The 27,939-nt window shown below is 40.8% G+C and overlaps 1 protein-coding gene across 2 annotated transcripts; it reads left to right on the top strand.

Annotated features, from left to right (window-relative positions):
• Nucleotides 1-27,937, top strand: NIM1K (NIM1 serine/threonine protein kinase). 2 transcript variants are annotated; one of them, XM_074856860.1, is made up of 4 exons: nt 1-152; nt 18,544-19,722; nt 24,789-25,057; nt 27,084-27,937. In XM_074856860.1, exons 2-4 carry the CDS (start codon nt 19,431-19,433, stop codon nt 27,825-27,827), a joined length of 1,305 nt encoding a protein of 434 aa, XP_074712961.1. In that variant the 5' UTR covers nt 1-152; nt 18,544-19,430; the 3' UTR covers nt 27,828-27,937. The 2 variants fall into 2 exon arrangements, with proteins under 2 accessions (XP_074712961.1, XP_074712960.1); XM_074856859.1 differs by lacking the exon at nt 1-152 and adding an exon at nt 14,383-18,384.
• Nucleotides 27,938-27,939: the final 2 nt, after the last annotated feature.

Genomic DNA, 27,939 nt, shown 5'->3' with positions numbered 1-27,939 from the left:
GGCGGGAGCAAATGGCGGGCGGCGGGCAGGGGCCGCGGGGCTGCGGCGGCGCTGAGGCCCGCGATCCGGGGCTGGTCCGCTGGGCGGCGGGAAGGGACGGCGAGGGCCTGCGGAGCCGGGGCTGGAGGCGGCGGGAGGGAGCCGGCTTTCAGGTACCTGCTCCTCAGCGCAGCCGGGTCTGGCAGCCTGGGCCGGGGAGCGCGGCCGGGGGCCGGCGGGGCTGCGGGGAGGCTCCCGCCGAGGTGGACGAGCCTCCCCTCCAGCCTCTGCTTATGCTGCTGGAGGAGTTTTAATAATTCCAGCAATACTTTGTCGCTACTGTTTTAATTTGTGCGTCGATCTGCCTAGAGAAAGCATGCTAGCTAAAAGGGATTCTTTTTCTCGGTAAAGCTACTGACATAACATCCCACATTTTTCTCGATCTGACTTTTCTTCAAAATACTCTAAACAAAATAAAGTGTAAAACGTTCCAGTTGCAGCTCTACCCTGTGCCGAGCCGCGAGACAGGAGCCGGGGGTCCCACCTGCGGCGCGGGGGTCGAGGGGCGGAGGGGCTCTCGCTGTTCGAGCAGCGGTGCCAGTGCGGGTGGGTTTTAATTTAAATTACTTAAATGCCTATTATTTGAGAGACACGTGTGTTGTATCTGATGCCCTCCTCTAACGCTGGGGCTAATTGGAGCCTAAGACAAAATATTTTCTGTCTAAGATCCCCTATTGTGTTTAACATACAAAATATATGACTAATTCCATTGAATGAGCCAGGACATGGTTCAGTGTTTTCTGGGTTGGGATATTATTCCTTATATAGTGTAACCTGTTCATATAGCTTTAGAGCAGGTAGAACAGTTACTGTCAAACATGTAACAGTGGGTGTCACAAGAAACTTGTTGGTTTGGGATTTTCTTGTTTAAGGATGTAGACTGACATTTCAGTTGATTCACACCAAATAGGTTTGTTGACGTCATGGGTGCGCATGTTTTACAACGTACTCAGATTGTCCCCTGCCACAGTTCAGGAGGAAAACTAAAAACCAGTACTCATTTTCAGGGAGAGAAGGGTGTTTGTGCATGTGTGTAAAAAAACCCCCAACCTGTATTTAAAAAGATCATTCTATCAAAAAGGGTCCTAAATTGCATATATAGTCTTTTTTTTTTGCACTGGGTAATTTATTTTAAAATATTTACTGAGATCTAAAGCAGTTCCAGGGGCTGAGCAATCCCATGGCTGTAAATGAGTGAATAATGTGGTTGAGTGTATTTTTCCTGACCACTTACATATTATCATCCTTCTTCTAGTGCATTTAATTCATCTGATACTTCTTTTCTAAATAGTATCTTATCCCAGAAATAGATGTGAGGACCTCAGGATTTTAGTTAGTCCTAGATAGTTGGTCTGTTTGGGAATTAGGAACTAAAGATACCTGAATATGCTGGTTTTACTATTCTTACAGTTACTTGTTTGGGATCATTTGAGAGTACTGCTTTAAAAATTGCAGCTTCTGGGGAATTTAAAAAAATGTTGTCAAGTTGTGGGGTCCTTAGCTTTGTCATATGAAGATACTCAAAATGGTTTTGTAAACTAACACAGACTCTACACTATTGTAAATATAAATAGTTCATTATAATACATTCTGATCTAGTGACTCTGTTTTGAAGGCAGTTAAGTTGCACTGGAAAAGAATCAGTTGCTCATGTTGTCGCCACATTACCATAGACTGATCAATTAGCCCTTTGCTAAAGAGGATTTTTCTCTGGGTCCTGTAGCTTGAACTTCATGGGAGGATTTTCTGGACTCCACCACTGGGGAAATGAGATACTCTTTGGAGTGGAGTTATTGCAGGTTCCCACTCCATGCGATACAGAGCGCTGACCCTAGCAGATACAGCATTGTGGCAACCGTAGTACTTCACCTGGAATATGTTTGTTTAGATACATGTTCAGAAGGTGCTCTTTGCGGGGAGGATCTGGAGTTTTTGCTCTTTTTTTTGTAAGCGAAGTTACGCTGAGGTAGGGAACATAACAAATGAGAGCACATCAGTTTGAACCATCCTGACAAGCGATTAGTTCCTTACAGTTAGAAACACCGCACAGTTTTATATGGCCAGTCTTGGCCTCCAGTATTAGTCCAGAGCCTGAGAAGTCAGGAGTGTTTGTTTTTCTTCCTGATTTTTACTGCGAGGCAGGGAATAAACTTCAACCTTTGAAACTCTTGGCTAACACTGAGAAAACCTCCAGCATGGCTCTACTGTGTATTTGGAAAAAAAGTAGTCCTTTATGCATAGACAGCTCTCTTTTAGGACACTTGGCAAATGTTAATTAGCTCAGCCTCTGACTGTTCCTGTAAAGTAGGTAAATGGCTTTTATTTTTTTTTTTTTTTTTTTTTTTTCCCCCTCTACTTTATTGTGGTTACACAGAGCAAATAATTCTGCAGGTTGGCAGTAGTGGAACTGAAACCACTGTCCAGCTTCCTGACTTCCTTGCCTAAACTAAAACCAAAGAGTCTTATCCTCATTGCAAGGAAAATAAGTTATTGAGAAAGATAACTCCAAAATAAAAATCATTGTGTCTCTTACTTGAAATATGAGAGGACTCTGCCTAATGTGGGAAGCATGGGGTAATAGTCACTTTATTTTAAAATATTATTATAAAATAAATGCATATTTGCACACTCAACACCCTGGAAAATTAATTTGAATAAATTATACATTTCAGATAATATCCAAGGATGTTTCATTGCTTCAAGCATTCATTCATAAACTGAGCCTCTCTTTCTTTCTGGTTGTGAATTGGTATTTTAAGCTGCAGAGTTAGAGATAATACCAGTCTAGATACCTGTGATGAAATCACTGTAAGTATGTCTGTGCTGGTGGTAAATCTCGTTAATGCTGCATGGAGACAGATCTGCTTGGAGAGGATTAGTGGGATACATTTTCTGCTGGTTGTCATGACAACCATAAATCCATGCAGCTGTACAGTGGTGTGTTAATCTGTTCAATTTAATCCAGTTTCCAAATTAGATCATCAATATTGAGCTGCTAGATAACAGCTGGTTTAAATGCTCTCCATTCCCTTCTCTTAAAACAGTGCCTGGAGTCCAACCAATGCACCTCCAATCTTCTAGGAAAGACACAGTGTTCAATCATGGAGCAATTTGTTGCTGTAATAGCAGTGTATGACTTGGCTCAGTATTCCAAGCCCGGTATTTGCCAGGTGTTTATAATAAATCATTGTTCTCAGTCTAAATTATTGTGTCATTTATGTTTTAGAGATTGCATCAAAAGTTTAAGGACTCTTTAGTCCCTCATTAAGATAACCTGGTAATTACACTGTGCAACAATGAGTGCTGATACTATCATGACTTTTAAAGCTTTTGTTGCAAAATAAGAAAGTATTTAATCTGGAAGTAAGTTAGAAAATGTGAGTATTCTCTGACACATACTTGAAAACTCGTCTGGCACTGAACATTTCAGGAGAACTACTACTGTTTTGAATTGACCCTTAGTTACAGATCCCTCTTTTATTATTTTGCAATTACTATGTTATTACATTCATAGTTTTTCCTGTAGTTTGCTGAGATGTACTCGTGAAATTCAGTGTTTATGAAAGCTGTCATGAAGTCAAGGTAACCAGGCCCAGTTCATGTGTGTAAGGTGGCTTCTTTGAGACGCTGCATTTGTGTAAATTGACAGCCTTTTCCTCCACAATAGGCCCATATATAATGCTGTTTTCTGTACAGCACAATGGAAAGAATCAACTGTTTTGAGTCCTGCAGGAAGTGATTGCACTGATGGTTGTCTTCTCTGCCCTGTTAGGCCACCATGAATTGAGTTAATTCTGGGCTAGAGGTATAGCATGAAACTGAGCTAATAGTTATAGAGGGAGAGTTCACCAGTGCTTCTCATTTTGGTTTCATTTTTATACATGACAGAGTTGTGTAAGCTGTTTTTTCTTATTGGTTACAGGTTTCACAGAACCCTCCTTTAGAAACTTGGTTTTGCAGAAGTCAAGTTGAAGAATCTCTGTCAGGTCATGCCCAAGTCTGGTCTGATATTCAGAAGATAAAAAAATTGCACTGTAGAATTAAGCCTGGAGCTCTGCTCTTAGATAGAGCTCCACTTCTCTGGCCAAGCATGGCATAAGTGCACTGAAGAAGAGCTGGTCGCTTACCAGCATCACTAAATGTAACATTTAAAATGAGTGTTCAGTGTTTAAATTCCAATGGTTCATTTCTGTTAGCATTTAATACGGAAGTCTTGCTTTTCCAAATGCAGTGAAACAAATAAAGAGGAGCAGGAATGAACATTAGGAAACAGTTTATGTGCTGCTGCCCAGCCTGGTGATAAACCCTAAAAGTCCTCTCTCTCCCCACCTCCGTGATTTTCCCTGGGTGTCACGCTGCAGTGTGTATGGATGGCTCGGGCAGCTCTCTCCAGGCTCCCGAGGCTGCCTCTGTAGACAGCTCTTTCCACTGTGTTTGCCCAGAGTGTTTGCTTCACCCACAAAGCATACAGATGTCACTGATTTCATACCCATGTTAATTTTATTAGTTCATTATTAAATGTAAAATATTTTTATCAATTTTTATTTTGTTGACATTAAGCATAAGAAAACATTCTTGATGAAGTACTTGATTTAGATCTGTAGAATGCAAAAAACCTTCTGCTATCAGACGTTGAAACCATGTCAGGTTTCATGCTCCTGCTCATGATTTTTTGCCCTTATAGTTTATACCTTCATGCCAAAATTGTATGGGTTTTTTTTTTTACAAACAGATTGTCCATCATTTGGCTCCTAACTCTCCTGCACCATATGGTGGAAACCCCTCTTAGTTTTGCAGCTGTGCCCTTGGGCTGGGAGTGGTGCCTGGAATGCTCTGAGGTGAGGGTCAGTCGGTGGATGCCCCCTTAGATCTGTCACCCCGGTAGCTGCCTGGCACTGTGAGGCCATGGGCCACTGCCTGCAGCACCCAGGCCTGTGTTTGCTCTCCCAGCACCACTATGCAAGTCCAGGATAGGATTTAGCTCTACAGTTTCATCATTTTGGTATTTTATAAGTCAAAAAATGTAAAGTTATTGCTTCAGTGTCATCATTGTTTCCATGTGGATGCTGGTAGGCTGTGAAATGTTGTAGCCCAGGGGCCTGCACTTATAATGACAGGTTGCTTCATTGTAACGTATTTAGCAATATCTATTCCTTAGGCAACTATTTATCACCCAGTTACAGTGGTGCTTCTCTTGGAGCACAGTATTTATTGATTATTTAGTTACTTTTTATATTTTCAAAGTGTTGGTATTCTCCACATACTTGTGTTTGCATATATGTTTTTCTTCTATATAACTGATTGACATTTGGAAATATCCTGAGACATGTGCTACTGTAAGCGATTGCCCCTACCCCAGCTGTTGGAGAGGGAAGTGGAGGGTGCGAAGCAATGAGATTGTGCAATGTTTTTTCTTAAATTCTGGTTTCTAGATTTACAGGACCTTAGGTTTTTCTTTCTAAGAATGGAGTGGAAGGAGAAAACACTTCTCAAACAATTGTTTTAATCCTCTGCCTGTAGCTCTGGCGTGAATTTCTAATGTTTCTTACTAGACAGTAGTTTTGGGAACAAAAGTATTTTAAAAGTTCTAGTAGTCTGGAAGGTCTTAATGTTGATTTGTGAACACAATGTCAGCTGCTGTTTCATATTTTCCAGTTTAGTAGCTTCTTATTGGTGTTGCCTTCCTAAAGACCATCATTCTCAAGACAACAAAGTGCAAGATTGTAGGTGCTAATAATGTGTGCAGGTTGTCTGGATAAAGAGCTAAAGCTTCAGAGTGAATGGCATCTGCTGTGCTTGCTTCTTGTTTAGGTCTCTACTGTACAACTATATCCCCTCTTGAAAAGCACTGCCTTAGGATGAGCCAAGCAGCAAATCTCTTGAGCATTACTACTTACTCTCAGCAGTGCACAAGGCTGTTTGAGCTACCAAAGAGCATGCCACAGGGGCCATGGGGATTTGAGTTTTCCAGGAATGATCAGCCATTTGGAGTGTCACGTGTTCTGCTCTTGTGAAGAGCTGCCTGGAAAAGCTGTAAGGCATTTACCAACAGCTTGCTCCTTGCCTCATAGTCCATCTCCTGTTTACATGTGGATGCATTGCACAGCTACACCACTACACTAAACACAAACATTGCAGACCTTTGTGGCTGTATCTATTGTATTCTTCTGCTTGGAAGGAATCAAATTCAGTGTAGGCTTACTTTACCTGTGCTGCTGCAGCAAGGGGAGAGGGCAGCTGTACTCTTGTCCTTAAGGACTTGTGTTTATCACTGGAACTGCATTCCTGCAGGTATCACCTAGAGGCTGGGAGTGCACGTGGAGGGCTCCCCTGAGGCTGGGGACATTCATGACATCTTGAAAAATGCTTAGATTCTAACAGGATCAGATTTTTTAAAAAATCAGGAAAGAGTTTCAGAAGTATTGCTAATGCAAAATATCAGCTCTTCTGCAACATATCAATGACTGATTTTTATCTTAATTTGAAGTGTAATCAGCTTCATTTGGTGGAGGGAATTTCTCTTGACAACAGTTCAGTTGTAATTAGCATTGACAACTTCTTGCATCAGTAATGAAGATTTTTTTTAAAGTATTTTATTTCAAAGCCTTCTTGTTTATTCTTCCTTGTTTTTTTTGTGTTTTGTTTTAATCCCCAGTGCTTTTTTCTGTCCCTGACCCCTTTTGGTTACTTGATGCCACTTGAAACAGCTGATATCTTGCTAACTAGAAAAAAAAAGATGTGGGTTTCCCTTCGGAATCAAAGTGCTGGAGCATCAGTAAGAGCTGGGTTTGGCTGCTTTCCCAGATGCAGATTATATCATTCTCTTTGCTTCTCTGGGTCTCTGGTGACCCAGGATTTGATGACCTCCTGAGGACATCTTTGGCAGAAAAATGAAAGCTTGAAGTTAAGAGATACCTAGAAACTAGCCTTACACCTCACATGAAAATGTAGTCGTCAAGCAAAATATATTGAATACATATGGGAATATAGATTGGAGTTGCCAAAACTTCTGTACTCAATGGTCAGAACAAACGCATTGTAACTGAGGCCTAATTCTTGCTAAACATCACATTACTTCATTTGGGTATCTTGCATAAAGCTATTTCCATAAGATTGATACCAAGAAACTTTTTTTTACTTTTCTTCACGTGAGAGGGTGATAGTCTGGTACATAAATTTTATTTTTCCTCTGTTCAGTCTGATCTGAGAACTTCTTAGTAATAAAAGCATGCATGGCTGGATGAGTACATGAAATTATTTTAGATGTGCTGTGTTGCTCTGGGCTGCCCACAGTGACAGCAGTATTTAATTGGAAAGTGCTGCAACTGTTGGCTCTACCACATTTGGGAGTGAATGGGAGAAGCTGTTTCCATTGACCTCCACACCATGCTTTTCTCTCTTCAGGCAAGTGAGGAACAAGCACTGACAGTATCTCAGGAGTGAAAAGCCAGTGGTAACAGTGGAGGGTGCTTGGGTGGTGGTCACAGCCAACATTGGAAGAGACATTCCAGCAGCTCCCAGTTCTCTGGTGATTAGTGCTTTTCCTTGGATATTGCACACGTGAGTCTGTGGTGTCCATGTGCCTACATATGTGTCTATGTGATAGACATATTGTAAGATTTAGTTGAATTTGGGATCCAAAGGATGTGAAATGGAAATGTTGAATTCAGGGCTGTAGTACAGGGGGAAAAGGCTGAGAAAGAACCCTTGCATCTGACCCTGCTTTTGTTTCACTGGTTCCATTGAAGGAGCATGTGTTTCTCTGACATGTGTCCATGCAATGAGAAAGACTTTCTTCTGATTTGATGTTACTGTTCAGGTCACCTTAGAGCCAAGTGTAAATATCTGAAAATGTGAAAAGAAATGTTGAGAAAAGTTTAAAGTCAAAGCAAGTTTTGGGGAATGCATTCAGTATGTCTGGGCTTTGAAGTCTTGCAGACTCAACAATGATCTAGATGTTGTGACTGTTAGTCTACAGAAAATGGTGCTACAGAAGAGACTGGTTTCTGACTGCTGTGGCACAAAAATGAGAATTAATTCCTTGCTCATATCGGAGTCCTCTTCTACCAGAGACCTGAGGTTCAGCTGGTAGATACTGAGATATAGGATACAGTTCCACAGAAATTTTATCTTTCGGAAGTGCTTTGTGAAGACTCCCTAGATTTGCCAGCTTTAGCACTGGGAGTTCACTTCTGGTTTTGGTCTCTGCTAGTCCTCCCAACAGTAAATACAACATAGTTCATGTAAATTGTTTCAATGCTGTGAAAAGGCACTGTCTGCCAAGGCCTCCTGAATTTTAAAGCTGATTTGGACTCTGATTCTGTTTGTATTTATAGGCAAGTTTTACATCTGCTACCATAATTTTCATATGTGTAAGACATTCTGCTAATAGAGGGATTGACAAATGTGTCTCAGTACAGAAGGGATATGGAGATGCTCAAAAGGTGTGTTTTATCTGAATCTTGGAGTGCAAACACTAGGTCATCTGGTGAAACCACTTGAGGAAGGATGAAAAAATGCCTCTATTTTCATTATTTTTTCTGTCTTCCTTGAATTAGTATGTCAGAAACTAAAATAAAAAAATCTAAGTTACTCTGAGACAGTAACTGAAAGAAAATCTTGTTAGGACTGGAACTCTCATATGGGCTGAAGGAAGAGAACTCAACTTCATCAGGCCATATTAGAAGTTCCAGTATAAATATTTTGAATCTGCTTCAATAATATTCCAGAACTTTTCAAAATAAGCTCAAAATTTAGTGTTGTGGTACAAGAAATTCAGAACTGGCAAATGTATTGCCAAGACTCCTCTACATGATGAGAAATTCCACATTGGTAATAAAATAGAAAAGGTGAACCGATTCCATTTTCATCAGAAATGAGACTCCATCATTTGCATCTCAACCATCAGGCTAGCAGTCTGGTTCCTCCAGCAATCTTTCAAGTTCAGCTCCCACAGCTTGTGAAACTTTGTGGTCATCTCTGTCTCTGTCCTAGGCATATAGTAACACCTCACTAAAGCCATTGGCTTAACCTGTTTACTTCTCGAAAGCAAACTGTACATACAAGCATTAATTTTGTGCATTTGTTTGTTATAATGGAAAAATATGAGAAACACCTTAAAGGCATATCAGGAGTATCATCATCAGGGGTAGTAAGCAGGAACTGTGACATTGCCTAGAGTGAACAGTAGGTTAGTTTATGTGCACATCTAATTTTATTTTCTTTTCATGAACAAGAAGAGAGCACAGCATGGAAGGAGAGGTTGTCTTTTTGCTTTGCTTTTGGTTTAACAATGCCCACAAATGGCGTATATGTTCAGTTCTGTACCATGCCTATTCTGGAGTTCTATATGAAGAGTGCAGAGGGTGCAGGATGTAGGCTTGATGCTGGCTTTGAGATGGGAGCAGGCTTTCAGAGTAACAGTTCTCTGGTTTTAATGCTGAGTACTGCGATGATCACTGTGGTAAATGACTATATCATTGTTTTTTGAGTGGTTAGTAATATCCCTAGTTTAAAAATGAGAGACCAACGTGGATTAAGTTCTTTCTTCCAGTAAACAGTGGTGAGAAACTGTTCATTCACGCCAACCAAATGATTTAGAAGTTATGAGAATAATGTCTTTCCAGTCCTGTTGAGCTCTGCCTGTTGTCACCAGATTAAGTGGTGTGATTAGCTGGGTTTAAGTGTTAATTTTATGAAGAGGATGGAAGAGACATGCATTTTCTTTCTTTTTCTCTCTCACCTAGTGCTGTGGCACTGAGAAATGGTGCTGCCGTGGAGTGACAGGAAAGCAAATATTGTTGATGAAGGTTCAGTCAGAGACCAAGTTTTGGAGGAGCCAGAAGAACCTGTTAATCTTTATGTTAGAGGCTGAACAGCTTAGTGCCAGCAAAGCAGGCAGTTCCAGCTCAAGGCACTGTTCACATGTGCTACGTCATCAGGCAAAATTAAGGATGGTGTTGTATCTATTCTGAGCTGCTTGCTGGAGAATTGCTTCCAATACACCTCTTCAGGAGCAGATCATGAGTCTGCTTCCCAAAAGGTTCCAGACTCTTAATGGAACATGGTTTCTAGACTTAAGGTATAGGAGATCAAACAGGTCAGTGTCCCCTCTTAGCTGTAAATACTGCTATCTGTTACTGCAAATACTACAACCCTTTGCATGTCTTAATTTCCAGACCTGTTTTCTGCTATTGCTCTGTAGTGCTAAAATGACATAATGTTATTTGTAAACTACTGTGAAGAATAAAAGGTTTGGGTCCTGAGTTTACAGTTGTGCATTTTTTTAATAATCAGGATGGTGGAAGGGTGTCCTCCTCAAGAAAAGAGTTGTCATCATGCCTTTGAGCTCAGAGGCGATGCATCTATCATGTGGGAACTTGGCCTTTTACTGCCAGAGGCTCTGGCCATGCGCAGGCTGCCATCCTGTCTACCACCTGACCAAGTCACAGAGTTTGCCCTGAGAGAATGTGACCTTCTGGATTGCCAGCTGCACTTCGTTCAGATTTCAGGGCGTTTCTCGTCTCATTTCATCTTGTTGGTCTCATGGTGTTAGCATGCTCAGTTTGGAAAATCTGAACAGGCTGTTCTCTGTCTCTCTTTTTCCCATTTTCCTCTATTCACAAAAGCTGTCCTAGAAACCTTAGCAGGTCTTATAATTTTATATTTTTAAATGTGCAGTCATTTGAACTGCAAGTGACACTCTGATGTGTGTTGTCTTTAGTATTATACAAAGTATCATTATGGTTTTAAAGCCAGCTTTTTTTTCCTCAGTATGTTTTCCTGTGAACATATAATTTCATGTGCATACCACTTAAACAGCAGTTACATTCTTAAGTGTCTTGACAAAAACCCCACCCGGTAGATTTTCTGGTTTCCTTATATGACAAATGGAAAAAGATCTGTTGTATTCAAGCAATTATCCCTGTTAAAGTAGTACAGACTCTTCTAATATTTTGACTCTCTACATTTTCTTTCTCTTTTCATTTTCTTAAACACTAATTATGAGCTTGTTCCACTGATCATTTTCCTGTTGTTTTTTTTCCCACTTCACAAAGTGAAATGAAACTAGAGAGTTTTTTCCCTTTCACTGAGTTCTGCTGCATTCAGACAGCTGCCTTTTCTTGTGCTCATAGAGGCAGTTCTGTTGATAGAAAGGGGTTATAACAAAGGAGTTGTGTTGATAGAAAGGGGTAGAGCATTATGCAAATCCAGGATAGATTAGTCAGTGAATGAAATGCTAGAAGCATTATATTGTCACCTATTTAAAAATAGTTTGCTATTTAGTCTAATAGGAATAGCTTATAGACTCTCCTCCGTGTCTCAGTTCTCAAATGCATTTCTGGATTCTAATCTGAAATTCTCCTGCAGATTTCTTCAAGGAGGAAATTGAGGGAAGGTGAGGAACTGAAGTATCTTACCTATAGAATTTTGCATAAATTTGGGATTTTGGATCATGTGATGTGAATGGTGGTTCTGAAAGTATAAACGCCATGTAACTGTCTGCATGTTTGCAGGGAAGATTATGGTTTAAAGATGTTCTAAAATTGGTTTATGCTCTACTTCTGTATATCTTGGCTTTTTGCTTCATTAGTGAACCTATGCTTCCTGAAACCATGGAACGTAATTTGTATCTGTGTAATACCATAGAGTTGGACTTATTCTTAATTTCCATTTCTGCAAGTGCATCAAAAACTGATCCCGAAACTTGAACACTGAATGTGTTATTTTGTTAAAATGTTAATGAGTATCATCTGTCTTTACTTTTGAGTTGGTTTGTGGTCTTCTGTGTGGTAAATTTTACGACCTTTTGTATGGCAGTTCAAATGCCACATGATCCATATTTAGAACTTCCAAAAATCTTTGGAACAACAATTCCTTTTCCAGTGGATTTAATTAGAAAAATTAAATGGAAAAAACAGTGACTGTTTTCCTAATGCTGCTGAATACTCAGATTTACACTATTCTCTCTAATGGAACACAGTTTATGTAAGTCTTCAGTTTGACAAAAAAAATAATAGTCTGTGTTCCAGGGCAGATACTCGACAAATCTCCATGAGATCAGCTAATGAAATTAAATACTAGCCAAATTTACTAACATTAATATTCAAGTCAGGACAGCTTTTGCTGTTCAAATGTGATATGAAAAGCAGGATGGTTTTAGGGATTTGGAATGTAGCCACTTTTTAGCATGACCCAGACTTTCAGTGGATCAGGAGCAAGCTGTGTATTGCTCGGACCTCTGAAGTGTTCCTCTTCCACACTTTCCCAGCTAGACAAGTATTTGTCTATGCCTGTCCTCAAACACTGACAGCCTTCCTTGCCCTCAAACCTTGGCTTCCTTGCTGATCCTTGCAGCAGGACATGGCAGGTGCCTAAACATGTTGGGGTACAGACTCCTTGGCGTACACCACTGTATTTGGATATTTGGGTTGAGAGACAATATTATGAACTTTTCAGGGCTCCAAAACCAGACAAGTTTAAGAGAAAAAAAAAAAAAAAAAAAAAAAGCTTATTTTAGTAGGATGCATATAAAAGCATTTAGTTGCAATACTGAAGACAAGGTTGTGAAATAAGAGTAAAATCTAGAGTTGTGCTCCATCTTGTTTGTGTTAATATCCCTCACTTAGGATCCTTAATGTGTGCCGCAGCAGCTGTAGCTGAGAGAACAGTTCTATTTCACAGTAGCCTGTCTTGAATGTTGCTTGCTGCCATTATACTGTTTCTCTGGATCCGTTTCAAAAATACCTGTCCTAATTTCACTTCTGTTCTCACTCCAGTGGAAGGGAAGTCTTTAATGGGCAACATTTCTTTGATATGCAGAGATTAATAACTTATGATCTGTAGGATGTCAAATAAAATCAGATCGCTTCCTGCTAAGCTTCTTGCCAAGTCTTGAAGACTTACTATGCATTAAGCAGTTTCCAGAGGTTAGTTGAAGCTTCAGCGATTCTGGTAAGCTTATGCTTATTCCCCTGCATGGCTCTGTGCCTGCAAAGGTCAAGGAGGACATACGGATGACAGATCCGGTAGCAGGGCACTGCCTGGTGCAGAGGTTTCTCAGTACATGGTATCCAAATATAGGTTCAGAGGCAGGAGCCGCTGTGAGGAGCGGGTGGTCTGCATGGTGAGAGGACCACGTCGGTCTGAGAAGGTGGCATGCTCATATATTGTTAGAGAAATACAGCTGGGACTGTTTTCCATTTCAGTGTTATTTTCTGATGGGTTCTAGAGATTTCCAATCTAATTGTCTATTAGATGAAAAGTACAAATACATGTCTTTCTATCTAGATTTTTTTCCTCTAAATGTTCTAAAAGTCCTCAGTACTGCGGTCAGTTTGGGACATTTAAATTGGCAAGGACAGAGCACTTGCAATGACACTTTTGGGGGATAGTTCTTCAGCATTTGTAAAACCAACCAGACAGTCTTTATGGCATTGCTCTGTTTCTGCATGCCTCCTGCCGCTTTTACGTGGTTATTGTATGTCTACATGTACGCCGCCTTTTAGTCAGGCTCAGTAATATAATTACTGTAAAGTGGCTCATTAATGCCAATTCAGGATAAATCTCGAGTGTCACAGACATTACTCTGAAAAAATGGAAATGCCAGGCAGTATAAAGTACATTTCAAAGTGCAGTGCAGGATTTATAACTTTCCAAACACATCCATGGAAAATAATAGCAACTGCTTATCTTCTGCCCAGATCCATTTAAAATTTGCCTTATGAATACTTAACCTTTTACTACTCAGTACTTTTGAAAAGTGCATAAATATTGATGCAGCTAAAGTCAATTGCCTTGTAAGAAGTAACCAGAGTTACTTGTGTTTGCTAGGGCCCATCTAAGAAGTAATGGGAATAGTGAAAGAAAACTGTGATAGACAATAGAAACCAGAACATTTTCTGTTTTCTTTTGTGTGGAAACACATTTCAGGTTTCTCTTTCCTGCAAATAATGGCAGGGTGATTTTATTGCAGGCCATCTGCTTAGCAATGCACATCTGCCTAAATATACAGTCATTTTCTTAAAATGAGCAAAGACTAATTTCCTCAGTGATTTCAGTGGGACTCAAAGTATTGCCTACTTCTTACTTCTTGTACTATCACTTGCTTTTTTGAGAGAATTTATTTTCTTTTCACTGAAAGCCTATAAGTCAAATTCATTTTTAGTGAAGTAATTAAATTAGATGCAAATTTTGTCCTGTCATTTGAAAGGCTAATAAAGACTTTGTTGGATCTCTGTTTCATGGAAGCTTGTTTTACCTTGGAATAACAGTTCTGTGGCAAATTGACCAATTTGCATTATGCCTCAGAAGGAAATAAAGAAGACTGGCCAGGTTGAAGTTTTGAGAGGGTAAATTTTATTTCAAAATACAGTCAGACTTCAAATTAATCTCTCCCATGTATTTCAAAGACCTGGGAAATCAATGGCTTCTATTAATTAATTCTTTTTTTGTCTTTGCTTTTAATGCAAGTTTCTGTGTAATTCAAAGACTCATTAATCCTCTCTCTAGCTGTTTTTATCATGCAATGCTGCAAAAGGATGAAAGGGATTTTTTTCCCCATATTTTAGTTTCTACTTCACAGGTCATAATGTATTAGTGTAGTTTGGGTTATGTTGATTGTTGTGCATTTATTTTCTTCTCAATATACCCTATACAATCTGCAGACTGTGGATTTGATGTTAGACTCCACTAGCTGGGCTGTACCCAACCTGTTTTGGTGTCAGCTCAGCTGGGACTGGGGGGGTTGCATCTCAATGCTGAGGGTCTGTGCAGCCTGTCTTCCTTGATGCTCTAGTCCAAGAGTTTATTCCAGTCCACCGGCAGATAACACTTGAGATGGAAAGGTGAGTCTGTGCTACACCCTGATACCCGTGTCACATGAACCAGCTGTCACTAGCCCTGCAGGACTGCTCTGAGCTGCTGCTGTCATGCGGACGCTGGCTCAGGTATTGCCTGGCAGAGGAGTGTGCGTATGCCGGCCCAGCCTGGTGGCTCTCTGTGAGCCAACCTGTAGTGCTCCCTGGACACAGCCAGTGACTGCCTATTAGAGATCACAGGGAGATCTTCTAGGGAGGGATCACAGATTAGGGCACACCTGTGGGTTTTTCCTCTATTTCTTCTCTCTGTTCCTGGAGAGAAGAAAGTTGGATGAAATGAACGTGGGAGCTTGCTTGGATCTATAATCTGCCACAGCGGCCTGTGCTAGGTGGTGCTCTACATGCTCCCGCCGGTCTCTGGTCAGCAGTTCTGAGAGGCGGCTGGTCAGATAAGATCCTTGAGCGAGAGCTCAGGTTCCATTAGAGAAACATCCACATTTGTCTTCAGGGGTCCATCCCAGAATGGCTGTGGGATCAACCCAAAAGATGAGGATTTCAGTCCTTCTGATGAGGTTGTGGGGGACATTTCATCAAGCATCCACATGTATTCTGCTTCAGTATGCAGGGCCCAGGCTTATTAAACTTCTAAACAGGTTGCAAAGTCCATTGTCTTCTCCTCTTAGTTACAATTGTAGAATAAGCTGTGGGCTAGAGTTAGCATGTTCCAGGGTGGTAGTTTTTTGGTTGTTTTTTTTTCCTTTTTACACCAGGGTTTCTTATTTTCTTGGTTTGGCATCAGCATGTAGACTAGGCCTTTTGTTGTGGTGAAGGAGTCAGTATAATTTGTTACCTCCTCCCACTTCCCCTCTTGGTGCCTTGGCCATCAAGTGAGGTTTTGCAAGTGAGGAATCTGTTGAAGGTGTTGGTGTTCTGTTTACCAAGTAATGTGCAGCAGGAAAAATAATAGAGTCCATGATCTTTAAGAGTATTTTTTCATTAGCCTTCTCCTTCACTTTGTTGTCTTGGGGGTAGTCTTGCATCTGTGGCCTGAGATGTGCATAGAGGACAGCACAGTGCTTTGACTTGACTCTAGTTGATGTGCTGGCACAGCTTGTCACAAGTGACTGGAGTTACCCCATGTCCTTACATTGTTGTATGGCAGCACTGGGAGGTTCATGGAAGAGGTCAAGGTGACTGCCCTTTAGCTGCTGTGTCAGACCATCAGAAGATCTGCTGTTGCAGTGTGACCCATATGTGGTCACTTACATGTTGGTACCATTGTGCCTTGTTGCAACCTAAAATGTGCTAAAATGAGGTGATGGAAGGAGTGAGCGCTGTAACTCACTACAATGCATGTTACAGTCATTGTCTTACAATATTGTGGCATATATCTTGTATTAAACAAATAGGCTTCATTTAACTGAAAAAGTAAATACAGCTTATGTGTAGTCTGTTGTACAGGGCCTGGCCCCCTTTTCACTGTCCTAAAAACCTCTTATTTCCAGCTGGTACAATGCCCGTGTGGTTGTACTTGCATGGTTATAAGTGTGTGTACAGTGTTGTTTTATATTGCCTTGGCCAGGGCTACTGCATTTGTTAATATTCTGTGTGTGGAAAAACAATGTCATGTCTTAGGCAAGGACACTTATAAGGCTAGGAATAATGTTGATCATGTCTGTTTCTCATCAAACAATAATTGGCAAACTGAATGCTATGCTAACTAACAGTAGTAATTCTGGGATGCACTGAAACGGGTGGCATGTGGGCCTGGGCAGGGAGCTCAAGTTACTTCTGGAGGCTGTCCACAGTCAATGCTGAGCACTGTTTATATTTCCTCCTACTTGAGTTGGGAACATACAAGTCTGTGTTCAGCCTGTAACTGTGCTACCCTGTGTATTTTGAATTTTTTTTTTTTTTTTAACAACTCATAAAAAGCTCTGGGCTGTGTATTTTATATAGTCACTCTGTTTTCTGGCATCCACAGAAATAACACTGAGAGCGCTTCTTACTCAAATCCAAAAAATGTGCACAGAGCAAACCTTGAACATTGATTTCCTTTGGCCACAACAGCCACACACTCAACCAATATTACTTGAGCAAAAGTACAAAAGTGGAGTTAGTACTTTCCCTGCATCAGTGAACATGGTATGTGGCTGCACAGCAGATCTTTTGTGTCATGTTTGGTCTGTGGTACAGGTCTTGTGGACTGTTCCGCTGGGCTCTCATCTTTTATAAAAGATAGGTCTTCTAAACATAGGAATATAATAGTTTGTTGGTATTTTCTTGCAATAACTGAATTTTCAAAGCTATGGTTAAAAAAAGGGTCAGTAGTTTTTCTTAGATGACAGGTTGAAACAGAGAACAACTGTGGGCCAGAATTCAGGCAATCCTGCAAGAAATCATCCTTTCCCCAAATGCAGAAGGAGAACAGAGAATGCGAGGTTTGGGTTTAGGTGGGTTTTGGTTTGCTTGGGGATGGGGCATCCTTCCACATAGATTTTTTTCTTCCTTGGTATCAAATAATAAAGTTAGAGGGAATGTTTGATGCTAAGTAAGGCTGGTTTGATGGGAGAATACTGAAGACTTGTTCAGTTGCCACTCAGTCTCTCCTCTACTAAAAAAATTTCAGGATTTGGCCAATAGTTGTTGCACACATACAGTATTTGTCAGGGGTTTGATTCCATTTAGAACCAGAGAATAACATATGATTATTTATTATTATTTTACACTTTTTCTGTGAACCATGAAAACAGCCTTTTTCTTCAAACAGGAGTAAAACAAAAAGAGTAACAAGAGTTCAAAGGTGTCATGGGACAAGTTCATTCTCCCTCTGCTCCAGTTATAAACTGTGTCAGCTGTGAGTTTGCAGCATGCACAGTAAGAAGCATCTCTGGCTCGGAGAACTGACAGGGAGAAGTGACGGTCCCTCCTGTACGTGGCCGCAGCACAGCGAGGTGAAGCGACTTGCAAAATCACTCACATGCATCTCAGGGCAAGGAGCAGCTTCACGGAGGCTGGGTCTGTCACTTCGGCCTCTCTGTAGAAGCAGCCAAGCGCTTCTGTGCCACTCCAATTCCCATTTAATGAAATCGTCACCAGCTGCCTTTTCTTTGCCCTTATGGGGTGCCTTTGGCCTCTCCTTCTCTTGCTCATGCAGGAGAATGGGGTTTAGAGGGCAACTTCACCTGGCAGCGTCACATGCCCTCTTCTAGTGCAGCACCTTAGGTGACTCTCTGCCTTCCCTAAGCTTCAGGCATTGAGTTAACTGGTCTAATTCTCTCCCCCTCAGTCTGGTGAATCTACACAACGGCAGGGAGGTGTCTCCCGCGTTCGTCAGTCGGGTGGTGCTGCAGGCTGAGAGCAGGGGAGGTGAGCATTGCCACCGCCTGCACTACCTCAGAGCTTTCGTGCCCAGCTCACCACACTCAGGCATGCGGCTGCATGATTAGAAGTTGCTGATCAACTCCTATTTTTCAAGGTTAAAGAAAAAAGGTAAAGAAGAAAAAACTGGTGTACCACTTTAAAGGTAAGTGATTGCTTGTGTGTTTAGAATAAGGACTTCTTCGTCTATGCTGCCAAACAAATAGAGTTAAATTGACAAAACGGTATGTGGTGTGCCGTCATTTAAAGAAGCGTATAGCTGTTATGTAAAGGTTTTAATGACTTTCTTCATCTGTCTGCTTAGGAACACCATGCGTCTGGCAAAATTTTGAGAAGGCTCAAGGCGTTAAAGAAAGCTCATCTAAATAAAGGAGGGTTAACGTGACATTGCAGTTACTTAATCCTGTATTGTCCTGCCATGTGACTGCAGGGACACTGAGGTGCAGTGTTTCTTTTGCCTGGTGCACAGATTATGCTTTTCCTGTCATCTTCCAGGATCAGTTGCTTTGCTAAACCTGTCATGAGGAGGAAAAAGAGGAGCAACAAACTTTTTACAGCAAGGGTTCAAGGCACAGTGACATTTCCAAGGCATGGTGACAAGCTCACAGGCTGAAGAACGAATCAAAGGCAAACCCTACGTTCAGCTCTCAGACTGGTACCAGAATCAAGGAGAGCTACGCTCTTAAGGTCAGCTATTCAAAATGAACTGGAAGCATCTGGATTTATTCAGAGTAGTTAATCAGCTATTTGTTTGACCTTTATATACCCAGTTAGTTTTCAAAGCAGCAAGATAAAACCTGAAAATTCGTGTCAAATGTTTTGCGTGTGTCAAATGTACTGCATAGACTGTGAGCAACTCACCGCTTTCTTGCACAATGCTTACAGTTCTAATGGCTAAGCCTCTTCTACCTTGTAAATGAAGATCTTGACATACTAAATCTGTTAGTGAGAGATGGATGTAAACAGCTTCCAGTTTTAGGTCCGATTTTGAACAAACCTGCAATATGTAGATATGCTAGATTTGTTTTTGAAGTAATTTCCAAACTAATCTTTGGACTTTCAGTAAGCTGTTTTGGCTAGGTTTGTCACAGTGTCCATTATCTACAGGACTGCGTATTCATACAGAATTATTTCATTTAAACTCCTTATTGGGACATCTTGTTAAATGGGGAAGTGACTACCCTGTAGACTATGACAACAGAATATGTGAATGGAGGAAGTCTTGGAAAACACCGTTGTTCCAAGTGGCATCGTGAGGACAGCAGAAAAGACGATGGGCACCCGGACTGCTGTGAAGGAGATGAAGAGAACAGGCAGCACAGGCTGACCCCATTTGAGAAACTAATGCAGGATATGTCCCAGAATGAAAAAGTGGTGAAAGAATTAACCCTGGGAAAGAGAATTGGCTTTTACCGAGTCAGAGGAGAAATAGGAAGTGGGAATTTCTCACAAGTGAAGCTTGGAATTCATTCCCTAATCAAAGGTAGGCACTGCTGTGTGGGTCACCTGCATGTTGAGTACCCTAGTTCTGTAGGTATACAAATGGCCCTCTTTGAGAAGAAACATGCTGTCCTTAAATACAGATACAGTTTGTTTGTGTCATCTTTTTGTTGAGTGAATCTATAGACAGGGTCACAGATAAATGCTAAGGTTTGGATTAGGCTTTAAAGAAACCGAAAACATTTTCTCTAGATGCCAGCTATTATAAGAAAAGTTCATGCCTGCACTTCATGGAATTAACACGCCTCATCCCATGGCACAAACACTCCACCCTTTGAAGCACGGTGTTGTGCCTCCCCTCTTACTACTCATCCTGTCCATCTGCCCTCTTCCCTGCTCAGCTCATGGACTGCAGGGCTATAGGTAGTGAACCCCCAGGGCAGCCTGGCTAGGCATGCACCTGACCACAGACAGGGTTGACAAGGCTTCCTCTGTTTCATCGCAAGTTTTGCTAGTATGGACAAAGCTTTTATTTGGTCACAGTAATTTTGGTGAGAAATTTTATGCCTGCTTTACTGATTCATTTGCAGGTGGTTCATTACTGTAAAATGCTGGGACAGGGCTATAGGTGTGCACTGAGAAGATGCATGGAAACAAGCTCTGGTACAGCCAACCTGGGGTTTGTGTGAATTGTCAATTGTTTTTCATTTTTCAAGTACAGAAAAGTACTCTATATGCTGCTTCTAGGAAGAACTAGAAAGGCTAGGCAACTGCAGCAAACCTTCAGTTATAGGTATAACTAAGAACTTCATCTGTCTTGTTTCTTCTTCCACTTCTGACTGACAGTAAGAGAAACTGTTCTTGTTGTCCTTCAGGGATGACTAGTTTTCTCCACATCTTTGTACACTACTATCTTGTTTTTATCTCATAGTCTCCTTTCCAATTTGATTGACTCTCCTTCCCTCCATCATCTTACAGGTGAGAGAATGAGGCACACACCAAAGCCTTCATGCCGTTATTACCTGTGGTTTTCTCTAACCACTTCTTTCAGCTCAGACTGCAGAGGTGTGAAAGCTCACATTTATCCCTCATGTGCAGCAGTTTGTGCACTGGGAATCAAAGTGGGGAACTGATGGTATTTATTTTTTCCAAATTTAAGCTTGCTTATGTCTAAGGGTTGCTTTAACTGGGTGTAGATTTTTTGGTTTTGCTTGTTTCTGAAAAGCATCTCTGTTCTTGGCCCACAAGTTATTTCCTCTTCTATTCTGTGATTTTTTTCTTCCAGACAAAACTGTCTTGTGCTTACTGTTGGAGGAAATGCTGCTCCTGTACTGGGAACAGGGGGAATGCTAAGGAAACTAGGTTATAAATTTGATCTGGATTAACTTTTTACCTGTTTAACTTACTTCAGAGACACATTGCTTTAGCATTTGAATAGAGCTGATTGAAAAATTTGAACTTCAGTGAATACAGTAAGCTTGGACAAACTAGGTACAAAAACCATACATTTTTATCTTGAAAAGGTTCTTTTTCAACAGAAATCTCTCAAACTATTCTTCTTTGGTTTGTTAGTAGCTTTTTTGGTTAAAATGTTCACTGGGCAAGAAGTTCGTTTCTCGATACTAAGTTTGCAACTGTCTTGATGAAGGATAAATTTCTTCTGACTCATCTCTGCCTGCGAGCTTACCTGTCCTCATAAAATACACTATGTGGATAGGAGAACAGGAACACGCACACATGTGCACACACACACGCACATGCATGCGTGCATACACACCACGACCACCCACAAAAAGGATTTGTTTTTTTCCAGTAGATGCGCATCGTTGTGTTGGTAATGAAGTGGTGTTCCTGCACAGTGCTAATGAGTACAAGTCTTTCTTTTTTGCTGATTACATAAATACAAAGGCTTCATTATTAATGCTGTTTGGGTCCCTGTGGTAGGGGGAAGTGTATGTGTTTGGGGGCTGTTCAGCTCTTCAGTTATTCTCATAGTGTTAAGCTCTAAGTATGGTCTTTCTCCTTCCATGTTGCATTTGTTCTTTACGAAGATGAGTTTTTGTAACAATTACATGTGTGCGCTGTTCTGTAGCCCTTGTGATCTGTTGCAGCAGGGTACGTGAAAAAAGTTTTCTAGAGGGAGAGAGGAAAAAACTGCAGGATCATACTGGATGAAGAACCTTGTTTATCTCACAGGGTCTGTCTTGGTTGCTTAGAGGATGCAGGAAGATCTTTGATGCTATGATATGTATTGGGTTATCCAGGAGCATTGCCCACTTTATCAACCTGAATTTTGGCAGAGATTTTCTCCAGAGGCCTGTGGAGTTGCTTGCTAAGGACTGTTAGGTTCCTAAGCTCTGTGTAACCTTTATTTTACATACCTTCCAGCTGACAAATGTAGTGTGAGAACACAGCTGAATAGATCCAATTAAGAGCATCCAAAATTTACAGCTAGTAAAAAGCCAGTCTAATGTCAAACATCAATTGCAAAGGCAGCAATGTCCAGGCACCTACTTTGCTTTTTTTGAAGCAATTTTACCTTGGTTCTGTTTGTATTTTGTTTCCTTTTACCATCATAGTATACACTTCTTCCTGAAATTATTTCTCAACCTTTTCCTAACGTCTCTTATTAAGATTTCAGCTAGTTTTTTTCAAACCTCAACATACACTGTGTATAGTCAATCAAAACCTCTTGCTACTCTGTCTTAATATTTTGGTAAATAAGCTGCCAACTAAAAATGTCCTTCCCTTCAGCACTGCTGCCATGCAAGGGTAATACAGGATTTGTAAACCAAGCATTTTTTGGAAGCAGAGGGAACAAGTTTAAAAAAGAAAAGGAGGGTGTGAGGTTTTTTATACTTTAGGTGGGCTGGTTTTCTTTGCATATCATGCATATGCAACTGTAATGATGTAGATTTAAAGGAACTCAGTCCTTATTTATGGTGGTGTGTGAACACGAGCAGGGCCTTCAATTCTAAACTTTTTTTTTTTCCCCTTGCCTTTTAAAACTTTGCAGGAAAACTGACCCAGAGGAATCATAAATTCTAGCAAAAGGAAAGGGAAAGAATTTAACCTAGAAGATTTTTTTTTAAAGCCCAAATGCTCCCAACTTTTATGAATCAAGATGTAACAATGCAATTACATAGTTAAGATTGTCAGAATTGTTATCCCTGTAGTATCTAAGCATTTAGTTGTGCAAATGTTACCTACTGCGAGCTGATGCTCTCTCCTCTTGGTTTAGGTGATCAGTACGCTACCAATGTGACAAGGGTTTTAGTCTTTCATCCCTAGGTCAGCAGATCTTTTCCAGGATCGGTGTCTGTGCTGTTACCATTCAATAGCTGCATTTCCTCCCAATTCACCACGCCACCATCAGCACCACGCAGCAGTAGGTACCTGCTTTCCTAAGGGGTTCGCTAGAAAGCATGGAACAGGTCAGAGGGAAGCAGCGTGGGGAAGACTGCCCTCTACTCAGCATGGGCTCCTTCTGAAAATAGGCACATCAAAGGATAATTCAGCACCTTTCACAAGAATCACATTTGCTTGGAGTATCTGCTGCACTTTAGCAGGGAGATCAACTTATGCACGTATGTTACTAAGAAAGGTAAACATACCAAACATGGAGTTTTTTGATCTGTACAGATATATGCATATGTATCCTTAACACTTCCTTTAGATATGTTGAAATACTAGAGTTAAATAACCTTATAATATTAAGTAAAAATATTTTGAATGCTTTTATATCAAAACACATGTACAAATGTAATAGCCTTCTCACTCTTCCCTTAAAGCAACAAGTAAACAATACTGACGTTTTTAATTTACTCCCATGTACTAGAAAACAAGGTGAGGTTTTTTTCTGAAAGATTTCATGAAAGTAGTAAATTGTTAAGAAATCTCTGAATGTTTGACTAAGATATTCTTGGGGAAAATACCATCTTCCCAGGAATAAACAGTTGCTTTTATTGCCATGATCCAATTTAATTCTGCTGTCCTGACAAGTTATACAAAGCCACTGTAAACCTATTTTAACCAGACTAATCCTTCAAATAGCAGCTGTATTCAACAGAGTGAAGACAAAAGCCATAACCTACCAATTAATACAGAAACATAAGGGCAATTGTGATTGACCTATTCATACTGCTCTGAGCTACCCTGGAGATGTGGTGCAGCTGCAGATGTGTATCTGTGTTTTGTGGCCCTTGGGTTCACTGTAGATATGCTCCAGAAACATGTAGAACTTAACAGCAGCTTTACGTTACCAGGACAGTGCAAGACAGCTAGATTTGCTGTCTTACAGAATCCCTGCAACTTATTCTACTTCACTGTTTTTTCCCTTCCTCAGAATAAAATCTGTGTGTGATGTGGATTCATGGTGCACTGTGGCAGACATAAAAATGTACTTTTCCTGTATTCTGTATAGTACCGAGAACTACTCACACAGGAACATGTTGGAAAAACTGGCACAGCTATCCTGAGGAAGACAAACCTCTACAACACTGACTTTAGTCACTGAGAATTTGTCAGGGTATGGAATAAGAAGTTAGGGAAGAGCTCTGTATGTCACACCAACTTAAAAGCACCTCTCCATTATAAACTTGCAGGGTTATAGCCAGAGCCCCTAAATTACCCCTAAGTTTGTCTGTCTGCTCTGAAACAAAGCACTTAAATTTGACACCTCCATTAGTCTGCACGTACCAGGCTCGGGCCTAGCTCATCTGAAGAGCACTAAGCTAACAGAGAGAGAAAGAAAAAGTGCAGTGTTCCTTTACCAGCTTTAAACAGGGAAAGCAGACCCTGCAGCTGTGGCCATCAGACACATTATTAGCCTGACAGCAGCGGAGCACGCTAAGACAGCAGATGATTTGATTAGCTCTTGCAATACTCTACCAGCATTTAGCTACCTCAGCAGTGAGTAGGCTGCCGTAGATGGAAAGGGGCGTGGGCGTGTGTGAAAGATTGCAGAGTTTAATAGGCCTCGCATCTTAGCTCATACTGATCAGAGGTGAAATTTTATTGCACTTCTATGACCAAGCATTGTTATAAGTAAATAGTATTACCATTTGTACCTATTGCACTGACAACATGGAAAAGTGTTTCTCTTTTCAGAGAAAGTTGCAATTAAGATTTTGGACAAGACAAAGCTGGACCGGAAGACTCAACGTTTGCTATCTCGTGAGATATCCAACATGGAAAAACTGCACCACCCAAATATCATCAGACTATATGAAGTGGTGGAAACACTCTCAAAACTGCACTTGGTGATGGAGTATGCAGGAGGTGGGGAGCTTTTCACTAAAATCAGTACAGAAGGGAAGCTGCTAGAAGCAGAGTGTAAAATAATCTTCTCCCAGATTGTGTCTGCTGTGAAGCACATGGTAAGTTGCTCTTCTTTCACAGGCACATCGCCCCTCACTATTCTAGCAGATTTTGTAGATGTATCTTTTGGTTTTCAACTAGTAAGTTTACTGTTACCAAGAATTCAGGCCCACATTTCTGAGGAGCAAAACAGCTAGAGAAGAGCTGTCTTAAAGGTATCTGAGAGAGCCTTCACATCCACCTCGAGTTACTGCCTGTTGACAGCTTTTGGGAGGAGACTGAACTGGAAGCACCTGGTGGGTGGAACCACCCATTCAGCAACAGCATTCTCCTGGCTGCTTTAAGTTGTTGTAGGCACCAGCTAACAAAGCTTAATTTCTTCCCTCCAGCTCTTTCAAAACAGGATCAGTCACTCTTCCGCTAGAAGAAAGTGTTCCAAAGAAGAGACTTGTTAGGTGTTGCAAACATCCAGCTCACTTATTAACGAACATGGGAGACTGGCACTTAAGACAGTTAATTCCTGGTCCTTGCTTTGGTGCAAATCTGTGAAATTAACACCCAGCAAGTCATTTCCCCTTGCCTAGTCTTCAGTATCTGGATTTAGGATGATGTTATTTGTGCAGAGCCCAAAGCATCTCATAAAGGCAGAAAAGGAGTAATTAACTATTTCAGCATCATCTTCTCTGAACATTGCATAGTAACTACAGCTACTTCAGACAACAGCATAAAAACATGGGAAGACCATTCTGCAAGCTTGAGAAGTAGTATTTGCTAAAGGTGGCTCAGGGTGCCCTCGGGTGGCTCATATTCTCCTGCCACATAATAGCCTCAGGCGAAGTCAAAAGCAAGGGTGCTGTTCCCAGGTCAAACCTGTAGAAATGGCATTACAAACTGCTCATGGCATATATAAACAGTGTGCGTTTTTTATATATTTTGACAAAATGATCATATGTCCTGCAACTGATGGATTAGCTTCAACACCTTTTCCATAGGACAGGTACTCTGCAGCTACTGGAACTTACTTTACATTTCAAGATCACATCTATTTCTTAGCATTAAATCAGACTACCAAACTGATCAACCTCTTCACTTGTACACACAGACTTCTGCAAAACATTTTACTTTTGCCATCAGATCCAGGCTACTTAAATCCCATCTCACTGCTGCCAGTCCACAACAAGGACAGAAGATCCCTGCCTGTTATCGACAACAGTTTAAAAATCTTAGGATGCCGAAGGGTTTCCTTATTGCCTCCAGATACTGCACCTTGTCACTTCAAAGGGTAGGGCAGAGAGTGCTCAAACACATCCATGCCTCCTAGTTATTTCAAAGATGAAGCTAAACCCTTACCTAATCAAGACCCGTATATTGCCACTAAGCAGAGCAAATTCAGTTTCAGTTCTTGGCTACTACTGCCATTTCCAAAGAAAAAAAGTACAAGTTACACCGTATTTTAGATTTCTAAAACTAGAAGACACCATTGAACTTGGCGTCCTGCAACAACACAATGCACCACAAGTCTGTGGTCCTTTTCTCCTGCCATCACAAGATCTTCATAGGACATTAGATCACACAACAGAATTGAAGCAACTTTCTTAATTTAGCTGTGATTATGTTCACTTGGTGAACTAAATGCTTTCACTTCTTAAGTCCACAAGCTTACAGTATATACAAAACTGGAATTAGTTAAAAAGAAATTATTTTTGTTACTTAAATCATTACAGAAATGTAGTAACTGCAAAAGCAAGTGTTCTAAACCCTGAAAAAACAGATTTTACATATGAAGATATCTAGTCTTGTAGGATTCACCACGATGCTATCACAAATCTGCTTCATGAAAATAGCTGCTATTCTTAAAAAAACCAGCATTCTTTCTCCCCCTCTTCTCTACCTACTGTATTGGGTTTGTATCAGTAGAGAATTAAGTTTGTTTAAATACTTTTAATTTTCATTGCAATACCTATTTCTGACTTTGTCCAAGATAACTCCCTTTTTCCTGTGTGGCAATTAATCGATGATAAGAGCTAGTCACTGGAGAACTTTCCTATGAACAAGATAATACCAATTTTTCCTCTTGTTCTACAGCATGAGAATAATATCATTCACCGGGACTTGAAGGCAGAAAACGTCTTCTACACTAGTAACACTTGTGTTAAGGTGGGGGACTTTGGATTCAGCACAATAAGCCGAAGAGATGAAACTTTAAATACTTTCTGTGGCTCTCCTCCTTATGCTGCCCCTGAACTCTTCAGAGATGAAAACTATGTTGGCATTTATGTAGACATCTGGGCACTGGGAATCCTGTTATACTTTATGACGACCGGTATCATGCCATTTCGGGCAGATACAGTGGCCAAACTGAAAAAGTGCATTCTTGAAGGGACATACAGTTTGCCTCCCTGCCTCTCAGAAACTTGCCAGAAACTGATAAAAGGAGTCCTTCAGCCAGTACCAACCGAACGATATTCTGTCAAACTTATTATGAACAGTGAATGGATGCAAGGAATACAGTACCCCAGACCTTTACAGCCATTTAAACTGGATCCAAAGTATTTATCAGACATCACTACACTCAAAGAGGAAGAAATCGAAGTGAAAAATATTCTGGAAGATCTGGGAATCACAGAAGAGCACATTCAAAATAACCAGGGAAGAGACACACGCAGCTCAGTAACAGGGGTCTACAGAATTGTTTTGCACAAAGTACAGAAGAAAAGGGCACTTGAATGTGTTCCTATCACATCCCACCCAGACCCCAAAGACCTGAGGAGAGGAATCCATTCTTACAGAGGGATGAAGCACACATCCAAGCTGTGTTCTATTTTATAAATTGCACTGCAGGCTGTATACTCCGCACATTTAACAAAGGGTTTTATTCACTTTTCACAAGTTCTGGTGTTATATTTTTTGCAATTTTTGAATAAACCAGAAATGCCTCATC

The sequence above is a fragment of the Strix uralensis genome, chromosome Z, assembly GCF_047716275.1.
Source record: "Strix uralensis isolate ZFMK-TIS-50842 chromosome Z, bStrUra1, whole genome shotgun sequence".
Lineage (NCBI taxonomy): Eukaryota > Metazoa > Chordata > Aves > Strigiformes > Strigidae > Strix > Strix uralensis.
The sequence above is the reverse complement of the archived record's forward strand: the minus strand, read 5'-3'. Positions and strand labels throughout refer to the sequence as shown.

Excerpts from the sequence above, each read along its gene's own strand:
- NIM1K (XM_074856860.1), top strand. The coding sequence starts at position 19,431 with ATGACAACAGAATATGTGAATGGAGGAAGTCTTGGAAAACACCGTTGT. Across the intron at positions 19,723-24,788 it reads AATTCATTCCCTAATCAAAG|AGAAAGTTGCAATTAAGATT; the intron begins GTAGGCACTGCT and ends TTCTCTTTTCAG. Across the intron at positions 25,058-27,083 it reads TGTCTGCTGTGAAGCACATG|CATGAGAATAATATCATTCA; the intron begins GTAAGTTGCTCT and ends CTTGTTCTACAG.